This window comes from Mirounga leonina, unplaced genomic scaffold, assembly GCF_011800145.1.
Source record: "Mirounga leonina isolate KUSES-001 unplaced genomic scaffold, KU_Mleo_1.0 Mir_201, whole genome shotgun sequence".
Classification (NCBI taxonomy): domain Eukaryota; kingdom Metazoa; phylum Chordata; class Mammalia; order Carnivora; family Phocidae; genus Mirounga; species Mirounga leonina.
The window spans coordinates 8302950-8325933 of record NW_023270504.1 but is presented as its reverse complement, the minus strand read 5'-3'; the positions used below and the strand labels follow the sequence as shown (position 1 = coordinate 8325933).

General features: G+C 42.7%; 1 protein-coding gene across 4 annotated transcripts in view; it reads left to right on the top strand.

Moving 5' to 3' along the window:
- Nucleotides 1-17608, top strand: part of SSPN (sarcospan) — a 113758-nt gene extending 96150 nt beyond the window's left edge. For all 4 annotated transcript variants that reach the window (XM_035028044.1, XM_035028043.1, XM_035028042.1 and 1 more), the window contains 2 exons: nucleotides 7234-7320; nucleotides 13335-17608. In XM_035028044.1, the coding sequence (XP_034883935.1) occupies nucleotides 7264-7320; nucleotides 13335-13700 (423 nt within the window). In that variant the 5' untranslated portion in view covers nucleotides 7234-7263 and the 3' untranslated portion in view covers nucleotides 13701-17608. The remainder of the gene's footprint in view (nucleotides 1-7233; nucleotides 7321-13334) is intronic.
- The last annotated feature ends 5376 nt before the right edge of the window (nucleotides 17609-22984 follow it).

Here is a 22984-nt window from a genome sequence, read left to right as displayed (position 1 = left end):
AAAATACATTTGTGAGCCCTTAAATATGCTCTAAATTTGGTCTACTCTAATAAACGTATAAGTGACTTGCAATAATAATTATTATAATAATTACTACCAGTTATTTCTTAGGCATTATTGTAGGCACCTTATTTACCTTATCTTTACTCTTTGAATTAACCACCAAAAGAAGGCATTATTGTCTCTATTTTATAGATGGGGAAACTGAGGCTAAGAAGAATTAAATAACTTTGTCCAAGATCATTTAGCTAGAAAGATAATAGAGTCAAGCATCAACCCTAGCCTACAGTTTCCCCCCGTGTGGCATTTAATTATACTTATAGTTTCCTACTTGATTTTAACAAAACTAAATAACAGTTACCATTGTTGAACAAACTGTTAATTAATGTTTCATGCTTTTGAGAGTTATTTTTACTTTTCTTACCGCATCTGATAGGAGGAGTATTTTTGAGTCCTTTTATCGTGCTTTACCCAAAAATGTAATTTAAATAATAACTAATAATAATAACTATGGGGCGGGAATAACCTCATAATTCTACCATACTGAAGTCCCATTTAACACCAAAAACTTTATTGTCTTTAAAAAATAATACACAGGGGCGCCTCGGTGGCTCAGATGGTTAAGCGTCTGCCTTCGGCTCAGGTCATGATCCCAGGGTCCTGGGATCGAGCCCCGCATCGGGCTCCTGGCTCAGCGGGGAGCCTGCTTCTCCCTCCCCCTCTGCCTCTCCCCCTGCTCATGCTCTCTCTCTCTCTGTATCTCTGTGTCTCAAATGAATAAATAAAAAAACTTATTAAAAAAAATAAAAAATACACAGGAGGAAAAAAAAACACAATTGATTCAATGTTCCTTACACTTAGGAAGGATGAGGGGTTTTGATGAGTGAATAGTAAGGAAGGATTTGTATGAGCTGCTGTTGACTCCTCATATTCCCTCTTGGTCATTACCCACAGCAATTAATTTTCCTATGCCTCAGTTCTTCAGCAAAGTAGGGGTTAAACTGTGAATTTCCAAAGGGCAAAGAGGGTATCTTATTCTTCTTCCTAGTCCCAGTATCTACCTCAATAAAGGTTGTTGAGCTAACCTCAGTGGGAAGTAATACTGATATCAGGGTGACCGTTAATAGCAAGATCTGAAAGATTACATTGTATCAGTTCTTACTCCATTTCCACAAATTAGGAGATGAATATTAGGATTTGTCTCTGGGTCTCTCCCTTGCATCTTTATATTTGATTCTGCAGGCTGGTTTCAGGGATTCCAAAGAACTAGGAAAGAGTAATGTGCCAAACTTTCCTCTTTAGTTGCAAACGAATCTCACTTGGTTACCAGATGCTTCTGCAAGAGCAGGGACTCACAGGAAGCAGAGAATGGGGTAGAGGTGCCAGGATGTGCTCCAGGCTTGAGAGAGCAGACTGTGCACATCTCTTCCCAACACCAAGTTCAGTGACTTCACGTTGATAGCAACGAAGGATTTTTCCCTCCAGTTTTAAGGGTTCCTACAGTAGGAAAGACTAAATTTCTTTATGAGGAAATTATTGTTATTATATCTCATTATTAGTTATAATAAACAAGTCTTTTATAGGAAACTCCGCTTGTCAGTGCATCACTCCAGATCCCAATCTTTCAGATAAACCCCATACCAGGTGTCAACATGAAGAAGACTATGTTTTTAGCTTAGACTAGTGGTTCTCAAAGTGTTGTTTTAGGACCAGCAATGTTACCCAGTAATTTGTTAAAAATGCAAATTTTTCGTCTCCACCCCAGACCAATTGGATCAGAAATTCTGGGGATGGGGCCAGTTTTTACCAAGTCCTTCTGAACCACTGGCTTCGACTTTGTCTTACCATAAGGCCGTGGCAATGAGAATCTGGTAAAAATGCTTAAGTGATGCTAAAATATTCTCTCCCATCCTTCTGAAATCTCGATCCAATAAACATTCCTTAGTAGATCCTCATGAAGTGTTTTTTTATATATTATTTAAATCTCTGATACACTATGTGTTAATCAACAATTCTCCCAAGTGAGACTGCATTCGGGTCGACAGATCACCATGTTGATCATTTGTTGAAAAAGATTTGTAATAGTCTCCCTTAAATCCTATTTAATAGATGAAAATCCAGACATTCTCTTAAGAAACATCCAGAGGAAGACTTACAGTTCTGCTACATCTCTCGTTGATCAATTCTCTGTTCAAACAGGAGAAGAGAGTTCATCTTGTTACTATATTGACTGAATATAAAGGTGAAAGTTGATTAACTTACAGAAATAGAGTCACGTTTCAGGTACACAGATGAAAGGGCTGGGGTGGAAGGAGGAGAGAGACTTTGAAAGGCATTTGACAGGGGAAGGTTGTATTCCCCAGGTAGCCCTGTCAAGCAGCTCTGTCGACAACAAAAAGAAGAAAACAAATAAATTGGAGGTTGTGTGAATGTCACAAGACCAGAATATAAATCCGGACGACATGGAGAGAAGTAAATATCAGTAATTCACATTCTCACAAAATGTTTTACACTGGTATCTTCTAGCTATGCCAGAATGAAAAGGAAAAAAATAATATGTAGGTAAATCTCCCAGACACTGGTCCGGCATTCACCTTTTTTGCATAATGCCAGCCCTTAAAAAGCCTCACTGCAGGCACAATAGGCCTACTGATGAAAACAAAGACAATGTGTGACAAGACTCAAGACTCCTACATCTAGAAATGGATCTAACACTCAGGGAACATTTCATCCCTGTCTAACTTTCTAACTCACAAGAAAGAGTGAAGCCTTCACTCTGAGCAGATAAAGAATATCTTTAGACAGAAAGTGGAATGTAGGACTTGGGTTTTCTTTTGATGCTAAACAAACTGTAGAAACATACATCTAAAAATTGATTGAAGATGATAGTAGTCATCTTTTTTCCCATTAAAAAGAAAATCATTCCAAGCTTCTGTTATCTGTCTGTACATGGACTAAATCTTCCCAGGCTCTTAAAGCCCACATGTCCTTTCCCCAGTGCCACCCCGTTCTTGTTTGGCATTGTGCTCAGTGATACCACCTGTTCACCCCAGGCCTGGGTGTCTGGTCCAACGAGGGCCTTCTTGAAAACCTTACATAACTGTTTTTTTGTTTTGTTTTGTTTTTTTTCTGTCCCATGGGCCTCACCTCACCAAATCTAATGGAAGCTCTGGCCCAGAATCCAGGAATGTTGTTCCAGATAGACCTGGCGGGTCTCACTGCTCATTAACATGAGCTCCTCCTCCCTGCCTGGGAAGTCAGAACACCCTGTCTTCCTGGGGCATCCATGGCCTGCCAGCTCAGGAAACGAGACCCTTCGTCTGGCGTGAGAAATCTGGATTCCTCCCCATGGCCATAAAACGTTCAGTTTTAAGTTTCAATAAATACTACTCTTCTAAAAGTGCCAAACACCAATAAGCTGCCTGATAAAGAAGTATTGTTCTAACATGTGGATCTGTAGGTGAGAAAAAGAAGTTCGCCCCTCCTGGAGCCTCCCGAGCCCTAGCAGAAGGCTAAGAAATGAAAGTGTGTTGAATGTATTCAGGCTTTATAGCAAAGACCCTCTACAAGGACCTAAAAGTGAAATCCCAAAATCCAAAAGGACAGTTTCATAATATTTAGACATGTTATGATGTACCACCAAAATTATAAGTATGTTTGAGATGCCTTCCGTTCAAAAGAGTCAAAAGTTTTTCATAACTGGGCAACTTCCTTGGCTCTTTTCTGTTTTCACTAGACTCTCTGGATGATCTAGCATTTCTGATGGTTTCAATGACTTCATGTATGTTGATGACTAACAAGTGCTTCTCTCCAGCTCAGACATCCTTCCTGAGCTCTAGGGCCATGTGGCTGAGCTTTGAATCCCTGTGGGCAGCATCACTTTCCACTCCCATTCTGCTCTCTTGTGTCTCCCTAAATGTCAGCACCATCCACCTGGCAGCTCAAGTCAGGTCGCTGAGCACCTTCCTGGCCCCTCCCGCCCCTGCAGGGTTCACCTCTGGTGGTTTTCAGAGCCTAAGGATTCTGTTTCCCTCCTGTCGTTTCAACACACCCACTCTCTCTCCCCACTGCTAGCTGAGCTCAGGCACTCACCATTTCTCCACAGATGCACCAGGGCCTCTCAGCTAGTCTTCCTTTCCCAATCCATTCTTCACGGCCAGAAGGACCATTCTAAAAGGCCATGTAGATTGTACCATTCCACTGTGCTGAATGCCCCAGATGGAAACAAAAGTCATTTGTGACCTACCTCCTGTCCATCTCTATAAACACATCTTTCACTGTTTCTTCTCTAATCTTCTGCACTGGGGCTATGGGAGTCCTCAAATGTTTACTCTGCATCTCACCATGCTTTTGTACCTACTAGTACTTTCTTTATTCTTCCTCACATTCCTCTCCTAACTAATTTCTGCTTATCCTTCAAAATCCGTCTCCCTTCAGGAAGTGTCCCCAAGTTGCCTTTGGGGTTGATCACCGCTCCTGGGTATGATGACAGACGAGGTCTTAGTACTTACATGGTATTCTAACTTCATTGTCCTCTCTTTCCCCACTGCACTGGGAGAGAGCTCTTGGAAGGCTGAGGCTCTGTCTTTTCACCTCTCAATTCCCAGAGCCATGCACAAGGTCTGGCTAGTGTATGTTCTCAAAACAGTTCTGTCAGTTGACTAAGAGAAATGCCCTAGAATGAGGTCATATGTTCCTGTGCACCTTCTTTCTGGAAATTGGCCTAAATTAAGGCTACAAAGAAGTAGATACTACTAAAGTGGGAAAATTTGTTCAAGCAAGGCACAGAGTCAGATTTGAAGATGTGGGTCATTTAGGCCTGATTATGGGAATGTGTCTCTCATGAAGACAAAGAGGAGAGTCTTGGCAGGTGCCCACTTCACAACAGCCTCTAGAGACAAAGACAGTTATATGGGAGAGAGCTGGATCCTGGGTACTTGCAGACAGATGTGAACAGGGGTGTACAGGCATGTGCTTAGGGATTTAACACTCCACATAAAAGCAAGATGGAGAAGCCTCCATCTGTTTTGTTGCCAATAAGCAAAAAAAAAAAAAAAGGTCTTTCTTCCATTGTTTCAGTTCTGTAAATTTGTAATGTGAGAATACATAGTAAGCCCCTACAGGCCTGATCAAACTTATACCTCAATTAGATTTTTTTTTTAAAGATTTTATTTATTTATTTGACAGAGAGATAGAGAGCACAGCGGACAGAGAGGCAGGCAGAGGGAGAGGGAGAAGCAGGCTCCCCGCGGAGCAGGGAGCCCGATGCGGGACTTGATCCCAGGACCCCGGGATCATGACCTGAGCCGAAGGCAGCCGATTAACCGACTGAGCCACCCAGTCGCCCCTCAATTAGATAATTTTTAAAAATGAATTTTGAGAAAGAAATCCATCCCTGACCTGGGAATGTCAGCCATGTTGTGGGCTCTACACGTAACTTCAAGATCATTACTTCTGCATCTGCCAGTGCTTTGCCAAAAAGCTGCCTCCCTGGGTCCTACCTACTTTGTTTTCCACCCAGCTCTCTCCAACCTGTGCCATGCTCATGTATTTTAATGCTGCATCTCTCCCCTGGGAATGTTACTATTAAGTTATCAGCCAGTCCTAATGATGGAAAAGCCTGTACTAAAAGCAGGCTTGGCTTTTGGCTTCACGGCCCAGTAGGAACCTGAACAACTCTCGACTTGGGAACCTATGAGGGCAGAAGCAACTTATTGATTATGTCCAGGGGAGAATAGGATAGAAGCATTACCTTAAAATGCTATGTTGGCATTTTAAGTAAACAGCTCTCCCACCCTGTGGTGTAAAGCTAGCCCTAGGGGTGGAAATGATCACCAAACCAGTTATTTAATGACTTGCCAGGTGATACTCAGCCACCCTTCCAACATCTGTCTCTAGGAAACTTGTGCTTATTAGAAAATGCAATTCTGTTGCTTTTGGTTTCTATCCTAAAGTAGAACTTAGCAACATTTTAACCTTTCCAAAATTAAGTGTGAATAAATACATTTTGATTAGAAACTAAATCACAGTGCACTAAAAAAAAAAAAAAAATCTGGTTTGACAAAGCAGTTTAGTATCTTTTCTCTCAAAGTTGTCATTCCTCCTCCTCCCAGCCCCCTTCTTCCCTTTGTGGACACTCAAACATGGGGGGATCACTTCCTTTTTCTCCCTGGCCAGTGTCCTCCTGTCAGTCATGCTGAAGCCACGATGTGCAGATTCTGCTGGACTATATACCTTTCCTCTCTGCCTCTTTCTCTGACTTTGCATGCATCATCTCAGCTCTGGCCCCCCTGATATAGTAATTTTGCTTAGATTAGTAAAATGATATCCCGGCGTTCTCACCGCCAACCTACCCAACACCACTGCTCATCTTCCTGAAACATGTCTTGAGTCATGTCATTTGGTCAAAAAATTTCAAGGGAGTCCCATTACTTCCTAAATCAATCCTATATCCCTAGATTTTTAACTGACTGTTCTGCTCTATATTTTGTTATTTCAACTACAGGTATATATTTGCTACTCTCCCCGCCACCAGCCTACCTCTGTGCAATTGCTTGTGCTGTTCACCCCAACTACCTCTTTTGAGTGCTGGTTTCATTATTTACTAGCTTTGTGCTTCTGTTTCCTCATTTATAATATGAGGATCATAACAGCACCTACTTCCTAGGGTTTTGTGATGATTGCACGAGGAAACCCATACAAAGCCCTTAGAAGATCGCCAGCACAAAGTCAGTCGTAGGTAAACGTTCACAATCATTATCATTATTATCATCATCCCTTTCAAGGACCATTTCAAATCTGCCTCTTTAGTGAAGTCTTTTTAAATTGCCCAACTCAATGTTATTTTTTCCCCTTTTTGTACTTCTCTGAATAGCATTCAACATATAATGCCCTGTCTTAGAATAGTACGGGCACTTATCTTGGCCTCGACTGGACTCTACACTTGCTGAGGTTGAGGAAATTTTATTCATCATTTTGTATTCTAAAGGACCTCATACAGCACCTGGCACATCAAAAGGACTTAATAAATACTGGCTCAATTGAAAGAAATTGATTTTACTATTTTGAAAACTCTGTTCTTCAAGCCGAGAAAGAAATAACACATACAGATAAGTAAATGAAATGAGCGCCTCGATAACAAGGCTTTTACTGGTGAAAGACGCTGAGATTGATGTCATTAGGATGCACGACTGGCCCTGATAACACCCTTTTCGTCCATGTCCTTCCTTGCAGGTCTGCTTAGTGGCCTATCTTGGTTTGTTTATGCTTTGTGTCTCATATCAAGTTGACGAACGGACATGTATCCAGTTTGTTATGAAAGTAAGTTGTCATTTTTCTTTCTCTTTTATCATCACACAGAAAAAAACCCCCACAAGTACAAAATAAAAGAATGCTTTTTAGGGGGTTGCATATCAGATTATTCTAGAAATTGCATTTTTACGCAGGCCAAAAAAATGTTTTAGGAGGGCATTCATCCAGACCCCAAAGGTAATGCTGATTTTTTTTAAAGTCTTAATTTCCATGCACTAGGTTGGCACAGAGCATATGAAATCTGTCCTTCAGTGTCCTTACAAGGAATATTGAAAATTCATCAGTTCAACAAAACACTTGGCCAGGGAAAAGGTGTCTCTGTTAGTGCCCACTTCCATATCTTGGGGGTTTTTAGAATATTTTAATAAGGAGGCGGTCTAAGTGTATTTCCTCCTGTAGGTGGGATCACTGAGACAGAAAAAGTACATTGGGTGCATCCAGATGATCTGTGCCAAGAGTCTGAGGGTAAAGTGGGGGAGGGGAGGGATATGGATGGTTTAACAAGTGTGTGTGCCTTTCCCATGCATGTATCTTTTTTTCCTCCATTAAAGATGGTGCATTTGGTTGGAACCATTTCAAGTACACAGCATTTTCACTGCACAGTAGAATCTGCTCCAGAGGGAAACAGACACACCCTTTTAGAGTTTAGGGAGATAAACACCCAACTCAGCAATCAGAGCTAGTAGAAATCAAATTCCTACATTTTCTTTCAACTACTTGTAGCCCAGAACAAAACGTTTTCTGTAATGTTAGTTTATTGAGGGTTGTTTTTTTTTTTTTTTTGGTCCATTCACACTGTTTACTTTTCTTTTGTAACAAAACACATAACAACTGGATACTTCTTTGTTCAAACAAGAAAGCATAGTGCATAAGAGTAAGTCAGCTCTTATTTAGAAATTAGGAAGTTGCAGAAAAGATATTTTGTATTCTAGTATAATTGAAGCAGTTGACATAAAACAGCAAAATGCTTATATGTATGAGATTTAAATCAGGTTGTAAAAGAGTAATTAATGGAATAAAAATGTTCACATTATTATCAAAAGCTGGCTACACAAAATATATGGTATGATCCTACAGAAATAAAAAAAATAGCTCTCTGCATAGAAAAAAATAGTTATCTGTGAGTGGTGGGAAGACAACTGCAGTCTGTAGTCTTTTTCTCTAATTTTGAAATGTTCTCCAATAGTTAGATATAACTTTTCTAATTAAAAAAATAAGGGATTCTATTTTAAAAAATTGATATAATTTCATGGATATGCCTACATTTGGAATTTTTACTTTTTCCGAGGGTGTTCCTTAAAAGAAGGCCAGATAGAGCAGGCATCAGTCCATGTTTACTTTTTTTGTAGAGGTCTGACTAAACACAGCAAGGCTTAGTGATGACTTAAAAAAAAAAAAAAAAAAAGCCAGAAAGCCTAGTAAGAAATGCCCTGTTAAATTACAGGAACCTCTTTCACTAGGGTAAAAAAGTGCTCTCTGCTAGGTTCATCAGCTTATGTGAAATGCCCCCATTTCCCCTCCAGATGACCCAGCAGAAGCACCAGCATCAGCTTCACAGAGACCCCCAAAGCCATCTCAACAACCTGCACTTAAAATAAGGAGCAAGGACAAAAATAAAATAAAATAAAATAAAATAAAATAAAATAAAATAAAATAAAATAAAATAAAATAAAAAAGTCCGTGCCAATGTCAGCCAGGTTGAGAATTCCGCACTAAGAAGATCTCATTAGCTACCTCCCCCCCGCCCCGCCCCACCTGTGACAGGCACTGACAAATACGGAGGCAGTTTTCTCCTCTCCTGAGTGTGACCTTTAGTGGTGCTTGCTGTCAGCTCTCTAAGGCGCCCGCTATATTATCTTCAGGTCTAAAATGAGCTTCAGCCCGTCTCCAGGGTTTCCAAAGGCCCAAGTTACAGCCGACTTTCTTTGTGCCTCCACACCAGCTGGGGGGCGGGGGGAGGGGAGGCACGAAATGCAGCTTCAGGAGATGTTTCTCACTAGCGTAACCGCATTTGAGTGCCTGCGTATGGATACCCAGGCCTAAGCTTGTTGGAGACTTTTCTCCCCGCTCCCGTTGCAGAGCCAGACGGCCAGGGCAGTCACTCCGGGGCTCACCGCGGCTCTCCGCAGCCTGAGCGCGCGCGCGCGCGCCCCTCTCCCTTCTTCTTAGAGACAATGGCCGGGGGACTTGGCTTGCCCCTCAGGCGACTTCAGTCCTCGCTGGCCGCCGCCGGCGCGTTGCTCCTTCCCCCCTGGCCCGGCCCCTGGGGCCCGGGATTGGGCCTCCTGCCTGTCCTCGTGGCCCTGTCTTCTCGGCGCTCACCTGGCTGACTTTCAGAAACGTGTCCGGTTCATGTGCTTGGCAGCACTCCCGGGCGCGTTCCCCGCGAGGGCATTTAAGGCGCGGTCGCCCGCGCCCACGGACACGAGGCCCCCGGCTGCCGCTGTTGCTGCAGGGGGCTCCCCGCGCCTGCCGCCGGGGAGGGTAATTAAGTCGAAGCCGAACCGGCCTCCTCCCCGAGCCGCCGAGCGTTGAGGCTGCAGCCGGGTCCCAATTAGAGGCCGCGAGCGAGCGTTACATAAGCGCGGGGGCCCTCGGCGCCCCCCCTGCCCGCCCGCGGGCGAGACAGACGCGTCCCGGGCCCCGCTTCCATCAAGATCTATTTGCTCGCATTCCCAAGGTCATCGTGAACACTTTCATTGATAGTTTATTCGTGCCGTGTAGGTAAAGCAAGCCCCTCGGTTTTAAATTACAGATTCTCACCCAGAAGCTTGTTGCTGTCAGATGATTTAAGAGCCGTGAAGGAGAAATGCTATAGGGCGCTGCAGAAGGAGCCCGCAGGCTTGGCGGGGAGCGGGGATCGAATATGTATTTATGTCTTAAAATGGATAAGAAATTTGATTCTGTGGCTCACACCCGTTTACTCGGCCTGATGTTTTCACGGGGTGGGAGATGCAGAGTCACAGTGTGTGAGATACGCCCCCATGAAAATGCATTCATGTTCAAAGGAGCTGAGGGGCATGGCTTTTGTTTGTGCGCAAGCTGGCTTCTAGCATCTTTAAGATGCTCAATTAAGATTGAGCAAGCCCAGTGTTTGTGTAAATGTTTACATCCTTTCTATAAGCCAAGTGTGTGCTGTTACTCCCATGTGACAGAGAATAAGACAAAGCCGGTAGAGTTGATATCCTAAGAGTCTTGAGAATTGGCAGCTCTTTCCATCTCTAGTAATTTGCTTATTGATTTCACAAATACTTAAGTAGTGCTACTATGTACTAGACACAGCTCTAAGCCCTTTACCGGTATCAACTCTTTTGATGCTTATAATAATCCTATGACCATAGGCGCTATTATGATCATCATTCCAAGCTTAAAGGCGAAGAAATACAGGTACACACGGGATTGATTAGTTTGCCCTAGGTCCGTAGCTAAGAAGGGAAGAATCAGGATTCCACTGCGGACACTCTGGCTCCCCAGTTTATGCTCCTAACCATCAATCTGCTGTACACTTGTTAAATGTCTCAGGCAAACCTGTTCATATCTAAGCCAAAAGGTGATCTTTTAAAAATAGGCAAAATTCTCATTTCAGCAAATGGATTTCTGTGATTATGAGAGAATAATATTTTTTGCAAGCATTCGAGCTATTTGCAGACTGAGAATGAGGGATTATTTTCATTGCTTCAAGATATTGTCCCAATGAATGTTAAAGAAATCTGCTAAGGATGTTTGTGTGTGTTGGAGGTAGGAGTGTTATTGCAAGACCTCCTCAGTTCCATCCATTGATAGCAATAAAATGTGCAGACAAAACTCCAATTGGGGGCATTCTACTAAGCAGATGACTCTCAGGTGGGAAATTATTCCTTTAATTTGGGCCTTCCCTGCTGGTAAAGGCACCAATGTACCCACATCCCCAAAGCAAATAGTTCCCAGTTCCATGCTGCCTGCACTGGAAACACGGCTCTGATGGGCACACTTTAACCTGGCTCTTAGTGTCAGGAGTTTGAAGTCGATCGTCAGGCCCAAAGATTTCAGAACCACCCAGAATATTTCAAATATTCTGCCCCAGTGTTCCCACAAAAATAAACTCATACTCTTTAGCCTGAGCACTATAGTGTTTGCAGAAAATACGGCCACTGAAAATTTAGGGAGGGGATATATTCAATATAACACATTGAATCTTTCCTTTTTAAATTTTTAACGGTGCCCATTTGGATTTATCTGCTTCCCTTCCTCCAAGGGAGACTAAACGTGTTAAATAGAAGTTCTCCTTGTTGTGTCCCTGAGATAGAAGACATTGCAATAAACTGTTTTGCAGATTAAACAGGTGGGTTCCAACTGACAATTCTTCAAGTGATTTGAAGAGGAAGAAGAGTGTGTGTGTTTATGATGTCTTTGATGGGAAGATCCAGAGAAGCTAGGCACTCCTTGGTTGTGTAGACATGCTAAGACAAGATGGTTTAGCCAGTGAGTTCCACCTTCCTCCTATGCCCTCAGTCAAGCTTCAGGCAAACTAGGCACATGATTAGGGCACCAGCACACATGCAAATTACAAGAAAGAAAAAAAAACACCTTTTTAAGTATTCTATATTTAAGACTTGAAAGCACTTGAAATTGTCACTGTGTGGAGAATCACTCACTTGGAGGACTTTTGTACCCATGTTTTAGAATCTTAGATATGTGTTTTTATTTTAAATGACAGATCATTGGAAGTGGAGGGAGTGCATAATCTTTTTAGAGCTACTTTAATCTGAACCTGGACACGAGTAGGACTACCCTTACTTTGAGGAGTTCACATTCACCAGAACTGCTCTACAAGAAACTTTTGACGGTGGTATGCAAATCTCACACAAAGAACTGGGTTCAGTACACTAGTTCCAACAGCTAGGGACTCTGTTCCTTATCTAGACCCTCAGCAGGTGGGACCATGAAGAGAAATGTTTCCAGTAGGTCAGTGCAATCCCAGGAACATTTCTTGTTCTATAAAATGCTTTATGGGGCGCCTGGGTGGCTCAGTTGGTTAAGCGACTGCCTTCGGCTCAGGTCATGGTCCTGGAGTCCCGGGATCGAGTCCCGCATCGGGCTCTCTGCTCAGCAGGGAGTCTGCTTCTCCCTCTGACCCTACTCCCTCTCCTGCTCTCTGTCTCTCATTCTCTCTCTCTCAAATAAATAAATAAAATCTTTAAAAAAAAATAAAAAATAAAATGCTTTATGTTGTGACTGTGTCAACAAGCACTCACAATTTTTGATCAACACATTTCAGGTGTAAGCTAAATGTCCTGTTCAGGGATTCCATGGTTCTTCAGCAGCAGAGTTTAGATCTTGAACCTGACTTTTCCATCACAAGGCTATCACGTAGGCCAACAGTGTTCAGAATCTCTTGGCAACTGAAGGGCCATTTAGGGTTTATTTTTATGCTTGGAACTACAGGGTTATAGGTAGACTTGGGTTGGGACTTGTAGGTGATGAAGCTGACATCCAGCTGTCTACCTTCTGGAACCATAATTTTTTTTTTCCAGCAACCTCTGACTGTGGATCCTGGCATTCCTGGACACAGGTTGGCAGTCACTATATTGAACACTGTCATTTTTATTAACCCAGTTGATCAATCACTGCCAACTCTGGCCAACACAGTGTTTACATTGCAGAAACGTGTTCTTTACTTCCCAGTCTTTCTGCAGTCTTCAGATGAGCAGTTTCTGAAGTCAAAAACAGTCACAGCCTGCCTTTCAGGGTTGGTTCTCATGCTTGGGAGTCACTTAAACTGGTATCCACATCCACAAACAACCCACAATCAAGCTAACATTGTTGGCGCAATGTATGAAATGCACCCGACATCTGTATGGCAAATAAACGTAGGATCAGGGCGTAAGGACCATTCCTCTGTCTTGAGGACTCCGTTTCTGAGGCAAGAAGAGCCCCTCCCTCGGGACCTTCCTGATGAGAGAAGAGAAAGCACAGCTTCGATGAATTAGCTAGTCATCCAATGTTCTTTGTAACTGGCAAGGTTCTCTTCTGCTTTCCCGCAGCTCTTGTATTTCCTGCTGAGTGCTGGGGGCTTGATGGTCTGCGTGCTGGCCGTGGCCTTTGCCGCCCACCACTATTCGCAGCTCACCCAGTTTTCCTGCGGGTCGGCTCTCGACGCCTGCCACTGCAAGCTGCCCTCCGAGGAGCCCCTCAGCCGGACCTTTGTGTACAGGGATGTGACCGACTGTACCAGCATCACGGGCACGTTCAAACTGTTCTTACTCACCCAGATGATTCTTAACTTGCTCTGCGGCCTCGTGTGCTTGCTGGCCTGCTTCGTGATGTGGAAACACAGGTACCAGGTTTTTTACGTCGGTGTCAGAATGTGCTCCCTCACGGCTTCCGAAGGCCGGCAGCAAAAGGTCTAGCGTTCTTGCTCGAAGGTGGGAGAGGAATCAGCCCACTGACTAGCTGAGGTCAAAAAAGAGAAAGGAAGAGAGAGAGGAAGAGAGAGAGAAACTTTTGACAGTAATAACTAATAGTTACTGTTCTAAAGGAATATTTTTGTATTTTTCAGGAAATAAAAGCATCTCTTCAGGTTTCTATAGTATTTTTAAAAACCTTTTACAGGGAAAATCAGATCCAAATTGACTTTGGGACGTTAAAGGAACACGGAACAGGGAAAGAACGGCATGCGTCTATCCTTGCTGCCTGGAATTTCCTCCTCCTATAGATTTCCCCCGCTTTCTGAAAGTAGAGCATTCCCACCCATGCAAACTTTCATAAACTGAAATGGTGTAAAGCGAAGAAGTTGTTTTGTAGAAGTGAAAATTCTTCCGATTTCTTTCGATTAGCGAAAACTGGTACTCACATGGCTATTTTGTAAAGCAAAGTGGCACAAAGCAAACTTTCGGAAAGTGGGGGAAACCTGTCTTCATTTTATTCATCATTTGTACAATCTTCTTTCCTGTGAGTTCAGTTTATAGCGTGAATTGGCATTTCAGGCTCACTTGCTAAATTATGCCGTCTTTTCCAGAATTTTCCACCCACACCCCCGCCTTATCTCCACTGTCTTAGAGAAAGGCAGGGGGTGGGGAAGAGCTGAACAGCCAAGTTGAGTCTCTATTTTCCCTGGTAGAGATGTCTCCAAGGCATGAAACAGCTTGAAGGTGCCGAGTAGAAAAGGGAGAGACTTCGCAAAGGTTGAATAATTATAAACACCTGGGCTGGGGCCAAGGCCCTTTTCCCCTCAGCCCCCTTAGTTTGGCTCTGCAAGTGGATCCCTAACTAAATGCTTTGGATGATTGTCTGCTTCTCAATAATTGAAAGTTGGTGGTAGTTGTATTCTTAATGATGTAGAAGGCTCAAAAATAATTACATTATGCTTCTATTCTATCATCTAAAACAAATCATTAAAACTAATTTCTACCTAATTGTTAATTATAATTATGCTCCGAAGCCTACTTAATGAGCCCTGGCTGTTCTTACATAGCACCATCAGAGAAATTACTCTCACAAGAGAGGAGGCTTAAAGATTCTTTCTTCTGAAAGCCAAGCTTTACAAGGGAGAAGAGAAAAGTTTTTTATTAATAGCTCAGGTTAAAAATACTCATTTAAACAAAAACAAGAGCATTTGTAATGGGCAATGTTTGTACAAATAGCACATTTGTGATATGTTGTGAAGTATCTCTCTTGGCAGCTAAGTACTTTTGAGGAAGATTGGGAATGCCAATGCGTTCCATTCATAAAAGTGTATCTGATATGTTATCCTATTATTAACTTCTATGCACAGTCCACCCAGAGACTTCAACTCCTGTTTTGAAGTCCTGACTTGAGCATCTGCCCGCTGACGTGGAAAGTAGTTTTTATTTTGTTTTGTTTTTAAGTTACCGCGACTTTGAAAAAAAGCACAAGTACCCTATGATGGGAGTCTTCTCTCTCTTATTATCAAGTTCTGAACAATATCCATGTCTTAAGGACGGAGCTCAGAATGCAAATTCATGCAGCATAAATGTTATCAAGATCTTTCTCTACTGGCATGCTCTATTGAAATCAGAGATTCAAGATAATAATGGAGATGAATTTGCCTCTCCACATTGCCTATTGATAGACTCCACTAGTCATGAATTTCAAACCTAAAAGAAAAGCATTTTCTTGTTTGCCTTAGAAGATAGTCGAACAATCCCATTGATTGCGACAGTGGTGTCAGTTTCTACACAATATAAATATCCAAGTAAAAAGAAAAACATTAAGTCGGTAAGTTGGAGGATTGTAAATAGCTTTTATGTTCCCCAGATAAAACACCTGATTAACAGATGTGAAAATCTTTTTTATGTATTGACTCGCTTTAAAAACAGCCTTCCTGCACATGAGCTCAGGCCAAGAATTCACATTGGAGGGCTTAGTGGATAAAACCCTGGGAGCAGAGGTTTGATCACACACAAAAACTATAGCGAGAGAACACCAAGCATCCTGATGACGACCTGAAAAATACTCTGTGCGCTGTTAAAAAAAATAAAATAAAAAAATAACTGAGTCCATTCTGATTTGGACAGTTTCCTACGTAAAGAAGAAAATGGCTGCGAATCTGAAATATTGTAGCTGTTCTGTAAAGAAGAGTGAGAAACTCGTGATTGAATGCTAATTGCTATGAATCAGGCACCACTGGAAGCACACCCTGACTTCCTTCAACAACTTTTTATAGCAAACACTACAGGTTTTATATTAGAAAATTAAAATTCTATACAACACCAAGGTGCTCGATGCTTTACAAATGATTCACAAGGTATTTCAAAGGGTAGAATAACTTTAGCTTATGTGCTTTCTTTTTCTAAACAGTGCCACCAGGCAGGACTGACATAACTTTGATAATAATCAGTATATATATATATGTATATGTATACATACATATATATATATATATATATACAAACATACATGCATATATATAAATTGGGGATTTTGCTATTGTGTAATTAAACCATTATTAAATCTCCGAAGGAAAAAAAACAATCATAAGTAAAAGAAGGAACAAATAAAACAGGAAAGAAACCAAGAGAGGAGTCCTGGGCTGTGAACTCACTGAGTATTGATACATGTAAGAAATGTGTTGCATGAATAACAAACTGCTTTGCCCTGGATTTAAAGTATTTTGAGGTTGTGTTTTGCAAATATTGAAGTTACAATAATGGCAACAGAAAAGGAACAGATACACAGCTTTACACTTAGCAAAATGTTACATTTAAAAACTGACAAGGAGCCAAGATGGTGACTGTCTCTTCTAAACCATAAAACAGTAAGATTTGTGCAATCCTCCTCCTCTTCCACCTCCTTCAGGAGAATGAAATGAATCAAGACTTTGGAAAGGGGAAACTGCTGGGACTTGGCAGTACTTGAAATAGGAGGAATACAGCAGCCTAAATGTACAGACGTTGTCACCGAGCCCACTAGATCGGTCTGTGCCTTCACGTGACCACCATCTGTGCCTCCCTCGCTCTGTCCAAATTTGTGGAGGCAGCTCCTTGGAGCCGAGCCTAAAAATATAGCTACACCAGGCCCTAGAAACTGTAGTCAAGTAACAGGCCTGACTTTTGCCCCCCTCTTTGAATTAAACGTCTATATGATCTCTTTGGAGGGGTTCTGACAGGGAGGACCCATTATATGTGTGTTTTCTATTCACAGCCGGGACATCAGAATCTCTAAATACTCTTGTTCTTCCCCTCCTTGCATGCGCTGTATCTGGAATATGTTTATAGATTTTTAGTAAAAGGTGGGCAGAGGGTATCCAAGGAAGGTTCTGGAGGACAACGGTGGGGCGGTTATTTAATCAGGAACAGACTTCGAAGTTGTCCTGAAAAACCAATCCTAACCTGTCATGAAGCCCACCTTGCCGTTTTCCAGTGACTGCCTCTGAGCTATTGCTAGGTCGCCATTAACTTCTGTCAGTCGTGCTGGCTGTCGGTTTTTACTGTACTCTAAGACCTCGGTCATATTTCTGGATGTACACGGGGTCTTCAGGACAGTGTTAAAAGGAGCTGCTGCCAAATAGATTGACTCCCAGTGGAAACATTTGTTTGGCTGCAGGCTCAGTGTTTCAGCCTGTGAAATGGATACCTTGATTCTTTTCCTCTGATTTTCTAGTACTTTATTATCTCAAATGATCATCTCCTTCAAAAATATTGGTCTGCATTTTGGTGTTGCGATTGCATTTTTCTGGTGTTGATGAAACAGTGAATAGAAAACAAAGTGCTTTCTACATGTTTGAGGTGGTTGTTTTTCAACGGGATGCACATATGCAGATTTTCTTTGTTAATAAAATTTTCATAATCTCTGAAAACACCTTGTTTGGATGTGTTTTGAAGTACATTACACATGAACTTGCATACATAAAATCTCTCAGATGAGTGTTGGCTTCAAAGTTCCGGTTTGGGGATAGATGCGAACTAATGTTCATTTTGACTCCTTTGTTCCAGGGACTGTCTCTGTTTTGGTACAGGGCACCCACTGTGCAAGTCAAGGTTATAAATGCTCCCCGGGCCAGAGAGAGCCGGAGCTGAAAAAAATCTTGTAGAAAGTACTTGGAATGCTGATTCTTAATTTGTATCTATTAATGTCAGTAAAGCTTGGCCTAGAGAAAGGAATACATGTTTGGGTGCCACATGTTCAATCATATCCTACATTTAATTATACAGGAAAACAGACGGCCCAATTCCATTCCAACTCTGAATGCAAGGACTGCTTCTTACGAACTCTGAGGCAATTTAAATAGTTGATGATACCGTACAATGCAGTGGTCCTTTCTGTTTATTTGAGTTAGAAAAGCTTGTAGAATGGAAGAAGAATGGAATCATGACTTAGGATACACTCTCTGAGGTGGATTTCCTATCCTTAGTGTTAGGGCTGCAGGTCCTAGGGGTGGAAATCTGACAGCCACTTTCTGGCTGTGTGACTTTTGACAAACCATTTCATGTTTAGTTTCCTCATTTACAGAGTGGAGAAAAACATAACTGCCTCACAGTACCAAGGGGGAAAGTTAAATGAAATAGCACTTAGCAAAGTGACTGGTTCAGAGAGAGCTTAAGAAACATTTGGTTTGGGCGCCTGGGTGGCTCAGATGGTTAAGCGTCTGCCTTCGGCTCAGGTCATGATCTCAGGGTCCTGGGATTGAGTCCCGCATCGGGCTCCCTGCTCCTTGGGAGCCTGCTTCTCCCTCTGCCTCTCTCTCTCTCTCTCTGTCTCTCATGAATAAAATAAATAAAATTAAAAAAAAAATTAAAAAAAAAAAGAAAGAAACATTTGGTTTCTTCCATCCTTAGCTGGGTTCTGCATAGCCTGTCCCGCCTCTCCTGTCCCCACATCCAACTAGAAACATAGCTCTGCTTTGCTACCCCCTTCTTTGACTCCCTTTTTATAAGCCAGGAACATTATCAAAGGGACTGCCAACAGAAATTCTGCTTTTAAAGTAAGATAGCGCCAACTCTTACGGATGATAGCGCACAGAATTATGTGCTGGCTGGATCCCTATTTGTTGGTTTACACAGCTGGGTGTTTCCCAAATGGGGCCATCTTTTCTCAGATCTTCTCTCAGGGAGAAGTAGAAGCTGAGGCATTTCTCCTGATTTTCATGTCACTTCGAATTTAGTTTGATAGAAGTGTGCTTAACCCCAACATTTTAAAATGAAACTTTATTGAGCTTTCGTACATTATCAGTCCCCTGTATTTTAGGTTGTGATGTGCAACCCCTCATTTATTTAAAAACAAACCATCAACCACCTTTGGTATGCTTGACTCTGTGGGTCACTGATTCTCATTCAAGAATCATAAAAAGGTCTATTTTTGAGCATAGTCAGTAAATACCACCTAGAGCTTCATTCTCCAGGTTAGGTACGAGAACATTCATACGAATCTTTAAATCTGTGGCAAGTTATTAAAATCATACAGTCAGAAATCTACTTCCTCCCTTGATGGAGTCTATCTCTCTTTGTAATTCATAATAGTTATAAATTATTTTTTTTTCATTTGACAGATTCATCTTTTATAAGTTAGTCTTTATGAAGTACAGGACCAATATTGGCTATTTTACTTTTAAAATGCAGATTGTAGGCAAAAAAAAAAAAAAAAAAGAAACTGTATGGGGATGCCAGCTTGGACACAACACCTCGTTCTTTCATTTCTTTCCAGCACATAGTTATATGTGTTTCCTGATCCCTTCCAAAGCATGGGTTCTTAGAGGAAGTCTTTTTTTGTTGTTGTTTGTTTGGGAAGGTCATCAGAAAGATCCTTTAATCAAAGGGATGTGGGACATATACTCATCTGTTATTCTTGGGGAAAAAGCAGATAGTAAGGCCATAATCCAAATACACAGATTTCAGCTGAGACATGAAGTCTTACTGTTTAACAAGGCTCTCTGGCTGGCACAGGGGGGATGCGGAGGCCTGGAGATTCATCTGTGGCACCTGTGATGGTTCTGCCCCTTCCACGCGGAAGCCGGCTGGAGAAGGAGGCAGAGGCTTCCGAGAGGGGGTCTGGCCCTACCTACTGCTGCCAGGAATTGTGGAGGTGGCTCGGTTAACGCCCGATGAGGGAGTTGAACAGTGAGATGTCCGTGGGCAGTTCCGGGGTCTCTGAACCTGGAGATTTAGGACTACACCTCTCTCTGGGTGTGGTGCTCTGCTGATTCTGACTTTCCGTCCAGCCCCCTTTTCTCAACAGGGCACACTGTGTTGTCTTCGCCTGACCAGGTATGACTACGGGAAGCACGAGGATGACTCTCAAGGCCCACAGGGGCCGTGGCACTTCTGAGCAGAGAAGATGCCTGTCATCTCATGCAAGCCACTCCCAACGGGTCTCCCTACATCTTCCTAGGCACGTGTTTTAGGGACTATTGGTGACCCAGGGAAGGCCTGAACGTGGTGTGCTGGCCGCAGTGAATTATCAGAGACAGAAGAAATAGAGTCTGAAAATTATGTGATTAAAGTTGTCACTAGCCTCGGGGCGCCTGGGTGGCTCAGTCATTACGCGTCTGCCTCCGGCTCAGGTCATGATCCCGGGGTCCCGTGATTGAGACCCACATCGGGCTCCCTGCTCAGTGGAGAGTCTGTTTCTCCCTCTCCCACTCCCCCTGCTTGTGTTCCCTCTCTCGCTGTGTCTCTCTCTGTCAAATAAATAAATAAAAAATGTTAAAAAAAAAAAGTTGTCACTAGCCTCAATGGATTTTTTTAAGATTTATTTATTTATTTATTTATTTTAGAGAGAGACAAAGAGTGGGGGGGAGGGGCAAAGGCAGAGGGAGAGAATCTCAAGCAGACTTCCTGCTGAGCATGGAGCCTGACACAGGCTTAATCCCTCAACCCTGAGATCATGACTTGAGCCAAAATCAAGTCAGATGCTTAACCGACTGAACCACCCAGGCACTCCTCAGTGGATTATTTTTAATTACTCTTTCACTCAGGATAGAATTCATGTATTCTTACAAAATAAACAATGACCCCTCAGGTACCTTTTGGACCGGAGTCGATTTTTAAGTTTTTATTATTTTTTTTTCTAGATTACAATTAAAAAGAGAGAGCTTACTGTATTTTAATATATGGAAGCTTAGGCCCAGGGACACCGAACATGGCTATTTAACCAATGGCTGGTAATATGCACTCAGGCAAATGCAGGAGGAATGACATCATCAACATATTTGGGGTCCAGATGAGGTAATCACAAGTGAAAACCTGGATTCCATTTGGCCTAGCTTGAGTTAGAGGAAGAGCAACCATCCTGGTGTGACCCTCACACCCACCTACCAAGAGATTTTAAAATTGCTTTGGACAGTTCTGGATAAAGTGACCAAGAACACCACCTCCATTTCTGGGATTTATATGTCTCTCCTCTCCTGGGCTCTTTCTACCCTTCCAAAGAGACTGCTGCCCCTCGCCCACCTCCTCCCACAGCAAAATCCACCCCTCTCCCATCCCCTGTCCCACTTCTATGACAATCAACTCAAGTATTGTTAACTCAAATGCTCAGGGTTAAAACCTTAAATAGGGAGATCCCCATAAATATTCTTTTTCTTATAGTAGGATTTTGCTAAAGATCAGAAAGCTTTTCAGGTCCAGAAAAATGAGGCATGATGGGGGAGGGGGGACCCGCCCAGTAGTCCTTCAAACTCAGTCATGTAGGTAGCCACCTACTCTGTCTGACCAGAAGAGTCATGGTCACAGAGCTGGTGAGACTCGGAGAACATTTCCCAGTAGCCCCAGCTCCGGCTGCGGCCTGGGAACCTGTGTGGGTCTGCAGCTGAACCAGCTGCTGGTTACAGCTGAGCAAATCTCGGCTCAAACTGGCTAAAGGGAAGCATCCAGAAGTCTAAGGGAAGGGGTTTTTCCTCCCACGATTTCAGAGGGCATTTTACTGTGGAAGGCAGAATGAGTAAATAAGTTAAAAAAAAAAGTAGGGGGGGGATGGTGGTGGGAAGAATTCATGCAGAACCTCTCTGCCCCTAGTGCCCGGCTCCCTGAGCATTACTTGTGACAACTCACCAAGGTTGACTAACTTTGCTCAGACCCCCGGGCTTCTCTATTCATCCCACACAGAACACCCTCAGAGACTGGCTTGGCTTCACACTGCTGCCCAGAAGAGGACGTGTCAGGCAATAAGCAAGAAAAATGCTCATTTCTTGTTGAAAAAGTCCCAAATTGTAACTTAACAGGGTGATCTTTTTTTTTTTTTTTTTAATTTCCAAAATGTGCTTTTCCCCCAGAGTCCTTGAGCACAGACCTGCGGTTTTCTCTCTCCTGGGTTTTATAGTCTATCCGCCTCAAGCCAAGAGACTTGGCTCTGCTCCCTTTGAGTCAGAGTCTCGGCTGGTAGCTGAACCCAGGAAGGCCTGGCCCCACATCTCTCCCTGGAACCACCAGACCACACAGCCTCCTGTGCTCAAGCCTTTGGCTGGGTATCCTGCCTCCTCTTTGTTTGGAAAGAGATGTCTTACGTAACTGCACAACCTACTAAATGCTCCATTGTCTTCCACTTGGGAGAGCTCAAAATAACCCATTAGTGACTTATGACTTATCACAAAGATAGACTCTCTTACCCACATAGCCACAGCCCCCATGGAGCTGGCCTCACCTATCTTACTCAGATCGATAATCAACAACAAGACTTAATGACTGTTGTCTTTGGGGGAATCATAAGTTCAGGACAAGGTGCAGGAAATACAAAGCCTGGTTTATCTACAGGTCATGGTACTTTGCTCGAGCAGCCCATGAGAGAGTCATTTGTAATTCAAGATTGAGACAGGCATACACAATGCTGATTGGATGATTCTTTCACTAATCTGATTTTGATAAACAGCTGATGAAAATGGAAGGTGTCTGGTCATCAGAGGAGAGATACCCAGGCAGGAAAATTAGCTTCTCTTCCCTCCCGGGGCAGGGATTTATTTCGAAGCTCCTGTTGAGAGTCCCCAGTGCCAAGAACGGTGATCACTGCCCTGGACTGCAAGGGCCTTCAAAGCAGAATGACAGAAACCCATTGGGTAAGGTCTTCTCTTCCATCTTATTTTCTATGAATCTCTGATTAGCCCAGTTGGGAATTCTAGTAATTACTTTAAGCTGGCACCTCTAGAAAAAAAAATATACTTCTTAGGATTCAATTAAAAATGAAAAGAAGCTCTGTCTGCCTGGTGTTGCCAAGGAGTTTTCACTGTCTAAGGCAGGGGTGTAGA